The 15108-nt window shown below is 35.8% G+C and overlaps 1 protein-coding gene across 13 annotated transcripts in view; it reads right to left on the minus strand.

Annotated features, from left to right (window-relative positions):
* PPFIA2 (PTPRF interacting protein alpha 2) overlaps positions 1-15108 on the minus strand; it is a 283735-nt gene that overhangs the window by 93659 nt on the left and 174968 nt on the right. For all 13 annotated transcript variants that reach the window (XM_015628393.3, XM_015628390.3, XM_015628392.3 and 10 more), the window contains one exon: positions 9246-9410. In XM_015628393.3, coding sequence (XP_015483879.1) covers positions 9246-9410 — 165 coding nt within the window. The remainder of the gene's footprint in view (positions 1-9245; positions 9411-15108) is intronic.

A 15108-nucleotide genomic window follows, 5' to 3' on the forward strand; every position in this document is an offset into this window, starting at 1 on the left:
TAACTAATCTGTTTATAGTAACTGAGTGCAATAAATTCATAGAAAAATAACTTGTAGCATTGCCTTCAGGCTCATATATTAGAAATCTTTTATATCATCATGCCTTTGTTTCAGTTTTGCAAAAAGTCATAAACAATATATATACTCATAAGCAGAAAAATCTTCTGTGTTTGCACCAGTTTCATAAATAACCTAATCTGTTCAGAAGAGGATTATGATCTCAATTATTATTATTAGTATTTTAATTATTGATAAATATTGATTATTAATGGTTAATACTAAATGTATCTGAAGACACATTGAGAGCCGGTTTGAGTGCCCTGGCTCATTGTTAGCTTGTGTAGCTCATGTAACCTAAGCCTGCAATGTAGCTGCAGTAAAACCAAAGGCAAATCAGACCTGAAGTGACCTCCAGTGCTGTGTGTGACTCTCTCCTGACTGCTAAGAGACCCTGTGATTTCCCTAATTTACAGAAGTTCATTAGGCACCTCACAATAAATGAGTTTATAGCCTAGCTAATCAGTCAACACTCCAAGTATATTTCTTTCCATGTTCCAGCTACGCTGCAGCAATGCCGTTCCAGCTGCTGACCCATGGATGTTCGAGGCTATTAGCAATGTTTGTAGGGTAAGGTAGCATACTCAATTAGACCAAGAGATGTAGCTGGAAAATTATGCAAAACAAAACCAGTCTTTTAAACTTTCAAAACAAAGAAACATGACATGCTTTCATTGTTTTCAGATCTGTGACAAATACAGGAGATCCCTAAAACAGTTGTATATATCCTAACGTTTTCATATTTTTTCCAGTGATAGTTCTTAGTCTAATAAATATTACTTTTTTTTACACAGTTCATTTTTATTTGGTACTGACTGAAATGAGATTTTGCTAACAGATTCACTATATCCCAAGAATGGATTAGACTTCAGTAGATGAAAATTAGTTAGCAAAACTATAACACAGCATGTTCAGTTGACTTTAAAACTGACTAAATCTAAAGATTCAATACATATTCAGGAAGCAAACATTTAAAACTATTCACCCTTTCTAACAAATGCAAATAGAGTTTTTATGCAGTACTTTGAGGCTTTTGTTCCTCTTTACATAGTTTATTTAAAACTAGTGAGGGGTGTAGACCTGTCTCCAAGAGGCCTGATTTCAACTTCTCTAACTGCCATGGGAGCTGGTGTACAACAACTTTTTAACAAAAATCTCAGATTAGATGTGAAAAATTACAATCATGTTTCTGGCTTCAGTCCCTTTGGCTGTTAGTGCTGCCTTGGGACAGGATGATTAAGAGAAAATTTACAAGCAGGCAGTTGTTAAAAGCCAAAATGAAATACAATGAGTTGGCAACTTTACTTGATTTTTTTTCTGAAACCTTCATGTATTTAAGTCTTAAGAGTGTTGCATAAAGGAGAATGTATTTTAAAAAATGCATTATAATATTTCTTATACTGACATGCACTTTGAATGGTACTAGAATTTGCAAACCGGCCAGGCCACATTACTGAGGATGTCACAGCTCTACAGGGAGCTGGAATCAGAAGAATTACCCTTAAACTTTACACACTGTGGCACTGTAGAACTGAATCCTAGTGGGTTTTATACAGCCATTTTAGAGCTTGTTAACAATACTCCCTCTAAACAACAGAGAGCTCTGGAGACACAATTTTTTACATGGCACTTCAGCAAAACTAGGTAGAGAATTAATGTTTCTGTTCTGACTATTGAGCTATTATATTCAAATACATTTCTTTTCATTCTTGGCCTGTTGGCAGTGACAACATTGAACATTTCCAGTGTAAGCCAGAGTAACAGTTGGAAGCTGTTTCCTTTGTCCTGCCTTACCTCACCTTCCTCCCACATACATAGCTAATACACTGCCTTTTATAATAATGACCTAACCAAAATTGCAGTCTGATGGCTCTTATTTGTTCTCTGAATCTAACAGTTGCTAAAGGAATTGAAACCGATTCTGCCATGGCACAGAAAGTATCTTTTTTCCTTTCATCTGACCAGTGAACAACAAATTGAGATTCCCATTTGCTATAGAGACATTGGAAAGGCTGCAACTAATTCTTCATTTTCAAACATAAATAAAGCTATTGAAGTTGAGGAAAATCTTTGATTCTATTAGTAAAAAAATAAGTTAAATCAGCACTCTGATCTGAAGGAGAAATCTCCTCTGGTTAAAGCTGTAACTTTATTTCTCATTTTACATTTCTTTGTCAGTCATACACAAGTGTATTACAAAGGATTTTTTATTGGAATCTCTCTTCAAATTTCTGTTCACAGCAAAAAAAATCTCAAACAGAACCATCCTAATTTCTGAGAGATGCAGGAAAGGTTGTTTCTCCAGGTCACTATCTTGTTATAGAAAAAGGAACTGGAACAAATGCTTTTTGGTTGGTTGGTTTTTTATGTGATGAATGCCAATTAGTGATTGGCATATTACACTGTTTTCTATTTTCTGGAAGTGACAGTAAGTAAGTAACTGTAGTTAATAAGAATTATCTTACTGAGATTATGTGTATCACTTCGGAAGTTACTCTGCTTAAATTTCATATAATTCTTCAACATATTTTTATTTTCTTGGGCACATGATAGAACTTTACTAAAAAAGGTTTCACAAAGACTAATCAGATGTCAACTGATCCAACAGAAATGCTATCATACATATTTTTAAAGGACAATTACCTGGAGAATAGAAAGCTCTAGGGTGAACTTATAGAACCTTCCTGTTTCTAAGAGGGGCTTACAAGCGAGCTGGAGATTTTTTACAAGGGCAGATAGTGACAGGACAAGGTGAAAGGGATTGAAACTGAAAGAGGACAGTTTTAAATTAGATATTAGGAAGACTTTTTCTTACTGTGGAAGTGGTGAGCCACTGGAACAGGTTGCCCAGAGAAGCTGTGGATGCCCCACCCCTGGAAGTGTTCAAGGCCAGTTTGGATGGGGTCTAGAGCAACATGGGCCATGAATGGTGTCCCTAACACAGCAGGGGGTTCAAACTAGTGATTTTTAATTATTTCCATGTTGTGACTTTATGACTGTAGTGTCACAGACACAGCAGAAAAGAGTTGCTCTCCCCATGTTAGAGGGTGTATCCAACATATGCCCAGATGACTGAGTATTCTTCTGGCTTTTAAATGCAACCACATTATCTTTAAATGTAACACAGTCAATGTCATGTTAGCACTGCTGTCAGTGCAAAATATCACCCATCTTTCTCTGTCTCCTAGCAACTGCTTCCCACTTTTTTGCTTGCTGTCAAATTCTTTCTTCATTCTCTTCAGATCTGCAGCCCATAAAAAGCTTTTAAGAAAACACTTGCACACTAGAATTGAATCACTTTTTTTTGATAAGCAGTGTATTGTATAAAAGTTCTCCTAGTTACCTGCTAATGAATAAAAAGACAGTGACAATGCTGACATGAATATACTAATTTTGTTTGTAAGAATATCAACTATGCTTTTCTGCCATTAATTTATCTCAAGAGAACCAGTGGGTTTTTGATTCTTAGCTAAGACAGCAACATCTGGTAGCTGCTTTCCACTGTGAAGATCAACTGGGTGCTTTTCTTACAACACTGACCAAAAAACTGGGTTTGGAGAAGTTGCTTCTTTCTTCTTTCCAAATGTACATTTTAAAAGTTGAACCCAAAGTTTAAAGCAAAAGAGGAAAAATGTCTGCAGGACAACAGTCATGTTCAGATCTATATTAGAAGGCTAGTAGAACTATAGAATGGCACAAGTAACATAATAATTTTTCTACCTTTTGTTCTTTCTGAATTGTATATAAGGACTATATATTTCCTGACCTACTCAATGTCTATTCTAACCATGAAGTTAACATGAGCTTCTATTTTTTATTCAGTTCCAATGATTTCTAGGAAATATTGTCTTTACTCACTCTTCTAGAAACAATTCTGTGTATATTCATATATAATATCACAAAATATTTTGCAGTGTTGCCTTACATTAGTTCCACAACTTCTCATTGCATGAAAAAAAACACACAACAGAAGTATGAACTACTTAGCAGCAATAAGAGAAGTGCTTGCTACCTGAAGCATTAAGAAGGACAGGGTAAATAACTGAAGGGAGGTTTCCACCCTCTGAACACTGCTATGAATTTCAACTGACTTATACAATGGCAAATTCTATAAGAAATGTTTAGTCAGAATTTCACACTGGTCATAGCCCAAATCACTCCTAATTCTGGTGTTTCAGACTTCACATTTTTTAATTAATGCTTGTTGTTTGTGACATATAACCTAAACTTACCCTTCGGTAAAATAGTCACTGAATTTAACTTCTCACATGATGAAAATTTAAAATTGCTAGCAGAACTGCCCATTTGCTTTGGTTTTGTATTTCTAAAATGTTAGCATAGTTAGATATACAAAACTTTTTGCAAATTTATAACTTCTCTCAAATTAAATATNATAATAATAATAATAATAATAATAATAATAATAATAATAATAATAATAATAATAATAATAATAATAGTAATAAATGCAGTTAGTGTGGTATCAATTTCATTTGCTGTGGCACAACTTACCCAAGGAGACACAATGAGATTTTTCTGAGGGACACATATAATGGTAAACATTTCTAAACTAAATGAGCTCTGTCATTATCCCCGGGCCCTTAAGCAAAAATTCTAGTAAAATACATTAAAACAGTCTGTGAAGACTTTTGTTTGGCTCTACTAAGGTCTCGTACAGATAATGGGGTAAGACTAAAAGCATACTCTTACCATTTCCTACTTACTAGAAGGTACCTACTGGGCTCAGCCAAACAGGCTCTCTCACATGGGAAGCTCATGACAAGCTTTCATTCTTCAGGATTGTGTCATGTGGATAACGAGAGGGATGCTGAAGGAGCTGTCAGACTGAAAAAAACTGCAATGACAGCCATATTTTCTCAGAATAATACAATCACAGCTGTGATCTCTCTGTGGTGATCTATCTTTTGGACAAAAGGTAAAGGCAAAGCCCAGACTTCATGCAATAGAAAGTCTGAAATAAGGTATCATTCACTCCTGATTCTTTTTATACTCAAGCAGGCCCGCCTAGAAATTGATACATTTTATTTTTCACTTTCCAATCTGTTAGGAGGTTTCATTGCATTTTCTTATAGCAATGAGGATGGTTTTGTAGTTCTTGTACTGTGCATGTAGCAATCCTTTCATGATCAGTCAGGTTTTGTGGCAGAGCTTGTTACAACACATCAAGTTGTTTTAGTGTAGGAAGTGAAAACATGAAAAAAAATTTGCATTCAGGAAGAATTTTAAGATTTTCTTCATATTTTTGTAAGTTTAAAGGGCAAAACTTCTCATGAAAATATTATGTTATGCTTTTCCAAGAATGTAACATCCACATTAATAGCTTCAGTCAAAATTTTTTATGAAGAAAAAATTAAATAAAAATTTGCATTACTCATTTGCAAAGGATCATGATACATTTCCAGTGCACTTCTGACAGTTTTTATTACTCTTTATCCATTAACGTACTTCAGCTTCGTGTGCATTTTCTGCTGGGGCACTGTTTATTTTGCTGTGACATCAGTGTATCATAAATCGTGTTTTTTTGACTCAGTTTTACTGTGAGATTCTGCCTGCAGGCCTCCCCTGAGCACAGCAGCAGTCTGTGTGGGTGAAGCATTACCCACAATACAGGAAGACAAGACATACATAGGTCAAACTCCATTGACTCCATCCATGGATGCCAAGAGACTTGATTAGTTTGTCATAAGAAGACCTTTTTCTACTTTGAAAGTACCAGAAGTCAGGGAGATTCCTGATGAGTGGAAAACTCACAAAAGTTTTGTCCTCCTTCATGAAATACAGGAGTTATTCTGGGAAGATCCAGGAAAGTACAAGCTGGACAGTGTAGGGAAGGTTATAGAGCAAATCTTCCAGGAAGCATTTTCAAGCACATAAAGGCTAAGATGGTGATTCGGTAGAGCCAGTATGGTCTTGTCAAAATCAAATGATACCTGGCCAATCTTACTGCCTTGCATGATGAGAGGACTGGTTCCATGGGTGAGGGGAGAACAGTGAATGCTCTTTGTCTTTACTGAGATTTTCTGCAAGATCTTCCATTTATACCTAGAGAAACTGGTGAGATGTAAATTGGTGAAATAGATTCCATGGTGCATCAAAAATGGACTGGACTGCAAGGTTCAGAGGTTTGTGATCAGCGACACAATGTCTGTGTGGCATCCCATTGCCACAAAATGCACAGCCCTAGGGAATGAGACAGGCTTTGGGAAGAGAAAGCAGCTTTGCAGAAAAGACCTAAAGGTGAAAAAGGGCAGCACACAGTTTGGCCCGTGGGTTGGAGGAAATTATTATTTATCTCCAGACTTTTGAGGCTGCATTTAGTTTTGAGCTTCCTGGCAGGAGAAAGACATTGGCAGATTTCTATGAAGGCCCACCAAGTTGGCCGCGGGCTGGAGAGCACAGTATACGAGACAGGCTGAGAGAGCTGGGTCTGGTCAAAGTGAAGGAGAAAATGTTCCTGGGAGATCTAATTGCTGTCTACAACCAGCTAACCAGAAGATGTGGAGGAAACACAGCTAGATTCTTCTTGCAGATGCAGGAAGGGAAGACCTTGCTGCAAGAGGACAAGAGGGAACCAGTGCAACACTCAACAGAAACTCCAGATAGGTATTACAGGAAAAAACTACAGTGAGGGTGGTGAAACACCAGAAGAGGTTTTCTGCCTAGAAATTACTCAGAAGTTATTGGACAGGACCTTAAGCAACCTGAAACAGTTGGCCCTGCTTTGAGCAGGAGGTTGAGCCAGATGTCTCTGAGGAGCTCCAACCCACATTGTTCTACTCGTCCCTGAAAAGCTTCAATGCATTTTTATAGGCGGATTGATATCTTATTTCTGAAGGGTCTGAAACAAATCTAACTTACATAACTTTTCTGTCACCATGCAGAACATATGACTCACATGCCATAAAAGAAATTTTAGCACATTTGGGTGCATGCAGTCTTTTTTACTTCCATTATTTTTAAATAAAAATCACCATAATGCTGACAATTTGTGAAAGCATTATATTATCAAGTATCTGGGTGATATCTGCAACATCTTTGATCCAATCTTTCCAGAGACACTGTAACAAAACCAGATATTTTTATATAGGATTTGTACTTTAAAATAATGTGGTTTGGGCTTATAACAAATTATTTTAAAATAATTTATTAAACTGTTTACTGGACTTATCTCAGAATACTATAGCAAATTTTTATAGCAAAAATATGATTTATTGCATCAAAATAAAAAAGGTTCAATGCAAACATAAACAGCATGTTGGAAAAGTAATTTTGACTGATTTCAAAACTTGTTTTATAATGGAACGAATCTTCTGTTAATATGATTGCAGATGGTTGACTTTTCTAACCTGATAATTGTCATTACCACTGGGACAGGAATCAGTTAGATACATAAGATGTCTATCTGTGTCATTCCAAAAAATTTTAATGTGCTGAATACTGATTGTAACCTATTTCATTTAAAATGAGAATAGAATTTTCTTTTGACAATGTAAGCCAAATTTTTCAATAATTCAAGTCAAAATATTACATGTGGCTTCAATATAATTCCATACAATAGTTTTCAAAATGGGATGTAAAATAAACTGCATAATACCAAAACAGTAAAGCATTCACAAAAGAAAATGTGTAAGAGGTACACAACTGTTGAATAATCAGAATTGATTTCAAGTTTAGTTCTTACTATTTCTCATACTTATCCAACACAATGTCAAAAAGTATAAAAGCTGCAGAGCTATCTACCCTAGTTTTATTGATATTTAAAATGCTGGCTAAAAGATCAAAGCTCAGAGTATAAATCCCATCAATCTTCAAAAGATCTTTGTAATAATACAGAATTTTTAAAGTCTTAATGACATCTAAAATCTTATTACAGTGGCTAGAAGTCATTATATTTCCTTTTCTAGATTTTCTTTGAAGATGCTTTCATGATATCTGAGTAGAACACATAACCCAAAATATACCTAAACACATAATATGTTTTTATTTAGTCTAAGTTCCCTTAATTTATTTAAATTTGAACATGATAGCTAACCTAGAATGAGTCATAACCCACAGTGTCTCATCCTTTCATTACCAATGATATATATATATATTGTTATATATCTACAGCTACCTCAGTTCATTAAGTAAAGTCAACTTTCTGAGTCTATTTCTGGAAGTCAAATTTGCTCCTGTGAGACCATTAAATTAGTTCTATACAATCCAGCTCATCTGTGGAGTCAATGGTTTCGGAGGCTGTGCTGCACAATGTCATCCCTGCTTACCCAACCATCTCAAACAGAGAAGCAGCAATGAGCAAATCAGCCAAAACAGACCCCATAAGGAATGAGGTTCTTTGCTCATGAGCCTTGTTTCTCACGTGCTCCCTGCATGTGTAGATTTGAGGCACTTACTAATTTCAATAAGTCACCTTCCGAGCATGTTGTTTCTAGACTTGAACTGGATTTCTGAATTCATGTACACAGTACTCAAGGTGATAATTCATAGTTGAACAAAGTTTCATTCACTTTGAATATAGTCTTTCCAGCACAGGATAGATGAGGAATGCAATGTAAGGACCCTCTTCATTAGCACGACTGGATGCAGTTATCAGCGTTTTTTACCTTGATTCTGCAGACCCTTCCTCACCACTGATAATCAAGGATGTACTACTTTAGGTTATGTTCCTTGTAAAGGGAATGCTGTCCTTGTGTAGCAAAGGCTAAAAAGATCTCTGAAATTAAGGAGGTTTTTCTCCTAAAAATATCTAAGAGCTAAGTTCCCTTATGTAGTTAGGAAGAACTCATTCTGCCTGTGTGTTTTTAAAATTTGAGGTATACCCGCATTTGCATGACCATAACTTAAAGTCACATTCTACACCCAATAAATTCTACAGGATCATCTTTATTTTGTGTTAAATAGGAAAAGCATGTCTGGTAGGGGTGAGATTAGCTTATTTTGAGAAGTAATTTCTATTGTCTATAAAAGATAGCTGAAGTGACTTCAAGTGCATTACAGCTATTGGCCATAGATGCTTACCATCCAGATTTCTCTGGACACCTGTAAATGCTCTAAGTACAGCCTTCATTCCAAGGAGTAAATAAACAATACTGTTGCTCTGCTGCATCATAAAGCACAATTAGGCAAGTTAAAGAGTGTTTTTAGCAAGCTTTTTTTCCATACTGTACCTTTTCATCCAAAGCCTTGTGGTGCTCAAACAGAGATTTCAGAGCTTTGAGGACCTCAACTTCACTGGAAACTCCTGAGGGAGACTGTGCTTGTCGTTTCACCACTGTCATCCTCAGGGACCTTTCGTGTCTCGAGACAAGGCACTCCAAATGCTCCAGTAACAGCTATTGGATTTGAAATAAAGAGTTATTAATTTCTGCACCCCAAAATGCCACATAAATCCTAACTACAAAGTGCATGATAACAAACAGCAATTTTCTTGGAAATCTCATGGTAGGAGAGGTTTCTGGAATATTAGAAATATTTCATGTTTCTAAACCAGATGGAATAAATGGAAAAATAGAAAATCTACTCATGATTTGACTTAACACTCTGCTATGAAGAACAAAAACAACAAATCATTAAGCATGGGGTCACTGTTTAAATTAATTACATATTTGCATATCATTTGTGATAGTAATTGACAAGTATTGGCACCCAAATAAACAAAGACAGTCTAAAGAATCATGCAAAAATATTAAATAAGTTTACAATTAATTCAGCCTAACTGTAATATATTTTCAATTTATCTTGAAAGCAACTTAACACAATATGTAGAAGTGAACAGTATATTTTATTAGATTTTTAAGACTATTCGTATGAACTGCCACAGCTAATGGTGCCCGTCACTAGCACATGCTTTAAAATATTCATTTCCTCTGTTGTATTAAAAACACCACAAATACCAGAGGTCTATAAACATCTGCAAAATAGACCATAAATAACATATTGCAAAAACATATTATATTTATTTTTCATCATTACTCTGAGGTTAAAGGAAAAATTAAAATGGTATGTTGATGTATAGAAAATTCCTCATTTGCCCATACTTTCAAAGGGCTACCATTGCTATTTTTAGTGCCTGAGCATTAAAGAGACTTGGTTAGCTGAAAGGTTAAATCAAGGTAGCTAAATTCATGAATCAGAATGCATGTTAAATGTATTGTAATTGAAACAAACAATTATATCTAAGTCATTGAACTGGAAATCTGAACGTTACTTGGACAATTGTTTAATATTTCTCCTTTGATGTGGATCTTAATATAGCTGCTATTAGTAAATATATGTATTTATCTTTAATCCACAGTTATTCTCAGTTACATAATAGTTTTTATTCTTACACTAATTACTAGACATAGAAGAGCAAAAGCAGAGGGCAATTACATTAGAGATGTATATTGATATTAAGTCAGAATAAGAATGATTATGATTTGGTGTCATCTTTGCTTCAAACATGGTTCTTATGTCTGGATTTGCAGCTGGTTATTGTGTTACAATAACTTTATTCTTCATGAATTGTGAATGAATATGCGAACAATGTTAATACAATGAGACTTAGAAAGACTCCCTGCAGTTCAAGAAGGGAGGATCTCCCTATCATTTCTGAATCCAAGTCATGGCCTGTATTTATCAAAAACAAATGAACAAGAAATTCACAAGCTTTCTCGTCCCTGAAGGCTAATGGCAGATATAGGTGGATTTTTAATTATCTGAAGCAGTCCAAAGCAGCAAACTTGAAGAGACCTCTTTATGATAGAGCCATCAAGAATTCAATATGGGGCTGTGGGAAGTTGGAAAACTAAATGAGATTAGAACTTTTCCAAATATTTACAGAGTATTTCTGTTCATAGTAGTAATTAAATAAACAATTAATTGCTATTATAAATAGAACTGAATTGCTGAATTTTGGTCTAAATTCTTGTATTGCCATGGTTTTTCTAGGCCATCTAAGTTATCTGTGAGAGAGCTGGAGGAAAGTACGTCAATAGCTGATTTCTAATTCTTCAACCTACTGTCTGCCATGTCTCTTGAAAGAGTCTGTAAGGGTGCAACATTTCCTTCTCTGTGCAGCCTAACTCTGCCCAGCTCCATAGCCCTGGGGTAGCCAGAATCTGACTCTAATCCATGCTGTGCACTTAGATTTCCCCACAGTCATTCCCAACACCTGGCTGATTCTGTTAGAGCCTGGCTCATCCCGATTGGTTCTCTTTATGCAGAAATTTTTCAGTGCATCACAGCTATGTCTTGATCATTCTAAATCCAGCCAAAAGGCTACAGATATCGGAAGAAATTGTGAAAAAAGGAAAAACATTGGCCCACAGTTGAGTTTTTAATATGGCCATTCCTTTCATAGGTCTGTAGTTGTCTAATGCTCAAACTGACACCCACTAAACCAGTCCAGAGTAACAAAACTTTGGCAACCTTTTTTTCAGCCCAACTCTGAGCAAATTTATGATATTTGGTGTCCTACTACCCTAAATGACTTATCTCCCAGACAAATGGTGTGATAATCAGAGACTTCTGAGAGCCTGCCTGCAAGACTTAGTCGGACAGGAAAATAGGAAAATCTGGTTTAAGAGAGGAAAAAAGTGATGGTGACATGGAAATTTTGACATGGAAAAATATTAATGACAGAAGAAATGACACATAACCTATAGCAGAGAGACTAATAAGGAATACACAAAAACCTCCTAGCATACATCCAGAACCTTATTTTGAGCTGGGACAGACAGATAATCCCAAAAGGGCATGTGAAGTCAGCATGGACAGAAGACAAGAAATTTGCTAAGCAAAGGCAGATCAGAGATCAAAGAATGATGAAGAGACAAAACAAGTTAAACAAGGTTTTCAAGTATAAGAAGTGAGCAGACTAGTGGGAACTCAGAAGCTCTAATGGGGTGATTGTGAAGGAGTTTGCTAGGTGAGATGAACAGTACAGCACTCTAGCCTTTTGAAGATTAGCTACAGATACATATTTAGGTTATGTTACTGCCATGTTAGAAACATGCCAAATACACAATACTAAACCACTGACAATCACCCATTTAACATACACAAAAGCTAAGTTTGTTTTTAGCTTAGAGCAATTTCAAAGGAGAAAAAGACATATTCCAATGTCTGCATACATTTCATAGTTGCTACATAAATCAAGTGTAAAATTCTGTGTTGCCTATTTTACTGTAAACAGATTCTCACAGCTGTGTCAAAAGACCCATGGAGAACTAAAACAGTGCTTGTGAACATTTCATACTTTTTCTTTCTGTTCATATTTACTCAAGCGTTTGCGTCACTTATTCTTCTGGAAACTACCTCTGATCACGGAATTTTCCTTACCATCAGGTCTAGGAACATTCAAGAAGGCATGCTAACATAGGTTTTTCTTCTGTAAAAATGTCTTATTTTTGCTTTTCAACAAAAATAACGTCTATTTCTTCACAACTTCTGTTAGAGCTGCTAACAGCAAAACCAGCTGAGCAGGGAATACTATTAACCAGGTTTCTTAGTGAAACATCACTCCCAGTTCTGCTGAAAGGGAAAAAACCTAAGGGATAACACATCTGATTGTGACTGAGAACAAATGGCAAATCCTTGCCCCCTGCTCTGATGAAATGCTGGATTCACAGAATAATAGAATTGTTTAGGCTGGAAAAAACCTCTAAGATCATCAAGTCCAAGCACTAACCCAGCACTACTACGTCCTCCACTAAACAAAGTGCCCAAGCGCCACATCTACACATCTTTTAAATACCTCCAGGGATGGCAACCCTACTGCTTCCCTGGGCAGCCTGTTCCAATGCTGTATCCAATTATGAAAATAATCTTCTTGGTGAAGAAATTGTTCATGATGCCCAGCCTAAACTTCCCCTGGTGTAACTTAAGGTCATTTCCTCACTTGTTACCTGGGAGAAGGGGCTGACCCCACACCAGACTTACATTTGTAGAGAGTGATAGGATCTCCTCTGAGCCACCTTTTCTCCAGGCTAGACATCCCCAGGCCCCTCAGCTGCTCCTTTTAAGACTTGTCCTTCAGACCCTTCACAGCTTTGTTGCCCTACTTCGGACTTGTAGAAATAGCTGCTGTTTTATTCAACTTTTCCCCAGTTACAATTATATTAAAAAAAAGGGGTAATAGATCTTCCCTGCTTCCCATGGAAGTGAAAATGTCAACAACACTGACAGAATTATGAAGTGTCTCAGGGCTACAATGATGAGGGAAGGAAATATAAACATAGAAGATTGACATTGAAGATGATGGCGTGTCCAACCAATGTTTAACATCTGAGGGAAATCACAATATCTTCTGGGCATGCTGAGGACTTTCCTCCACATATGTAGTTCAAGAATTAATATTACAAATAGCTGTGAGAACATCACAAGTTTTCACGTTGAAATAATGTTGCAACAATAATGGTAATTCATTTAAACTACAAAAGAATGGTTAGAAACAGCTTTAGGGATTTCAGTAAGTTGCAATTAAACTATTAAATTAATAGTGATCATGGGCTGCTGAGCATTTTCTGCTCCCTCACACTGTCAAGCTGTAACAGTTGTCAAGCACTCAGAGGGACAGGCAGCTTGCAGAGAAAAGAAGATGAAGATCAACAGCAGCAGGTAGGACAGAATCACCCACGCATCATTGCTGTGCTTTCCCTACTGGAAAGCATAAGCTTGACAATGAATTATGAAATAATCTGACAAGTGAGTTTTATGCTGGACAAATTTTATGATGCTCATGATGCTGTGCTGGTAATTGTATTTTATGTAAATAGGATTGCTTCTGGAACTCTGGACTTTTTATAAGCATAAAAAAATGTATAAAAATAATAATTTAAAGACTGAAAAGTGCTCTAGTACATATTTTTTGAATGAATGTAGCATCTTTAAAGTGTTAATTAGAATGAAATGAAAATGAAAGGTGAAAAATTTTAGAATATACCCAGCTTCCTGTATTTCTCAAATCACTTACAAAGCAATTATAGAAGTGATTGATTTCTGTGAAACAGAAATGCATGGTTAGATTTAATGGTATAAACTACCTCAGTGTAGATTATCACCTACTCTGCTCTACTACACTCTACCACCATGACTCTATGGACACTGATCTACATATATAAAATGAAAGAAGTTAAAATAAACATTTTATGGAATGATGGCTCATTTAAAAGTCACACACAAAATTAGTGTGACTCAGTAGAGTTTGCAATTACAGGACCCGGATTTTAATCAATATAAAATATTTTATCTTAACTTGCATTATTTTTTAAAAACTTATTTGTAGAAAAAGTTCACAGCAGAATAATAAATGGAGAAATTAAAGTCTCAGCAGATGGTAATGGAGAGAAAAGGAGAGTCATAAATAATAAAATACAGGGGGAAAAAATTAAAGAAGACTTTTAGTGAAATGAGACAGACTTAGCTTAAGTTATTCCTTAGAGGAATGAGGTAACCCACTAAGAAGACAATTATCTTTTGAGGTTTAGCTTAGAATTTCTCACTAGCAGAGGAAAAACTGAATTTTCTTTCAGTCTATATTTAGAATTCACATTGTTCAGTGAATCTCCATCTCTGGTATGAGCAGAGAAGACAAGTAAAATAAGCAGACATGAGGTTGAAGACTACCTCTAGAATCAGTCACAAAATCAGTGATTTTCTTCAGCATTGTTCCACAGTGATGGAAACCACTTTTCACCTGTGGTCAGGTGGTGTGACTTCCAACAGCTACACTGGTAAGCTAAAAGTGAAAATCTTTCTCTGAAAAAAGGAAGTTACAGCCCAACTACTGCAGTGTGTCCCACGTCTGTCCTTCTGTACAGAAACCAAAATGCAAGCAACCAAAAACGTTAAAGAAATCACACATATGTGAAACAAAGGTGTGAAAGAAAATGTAACAATTGGATAATGGTACAAAGTAACAGGAAGAATAGGGGTTTTGTAAAAATAATGAATAGAAATATAATAACTATTACACTACAAAGATTACCTAAAAATACATAGTTATATAAAAACATAGTGATTGAATAACTATATGTTACATTTACTATC

The sequence above is a fragment of the Parus major genome, chromosome 1A (assembly GCF_001522545.3).
Source record: "Parus major isolate Abel chromosome 1A, Parus_major1.1, whole genome shotgun sequence".
Classification (NCBI taxonomy): domain Eukaryota; kingdom Metazoa; phylum Chordata; class Aves; order Passeriformes; family Paridae; genus Parus; species Parus major.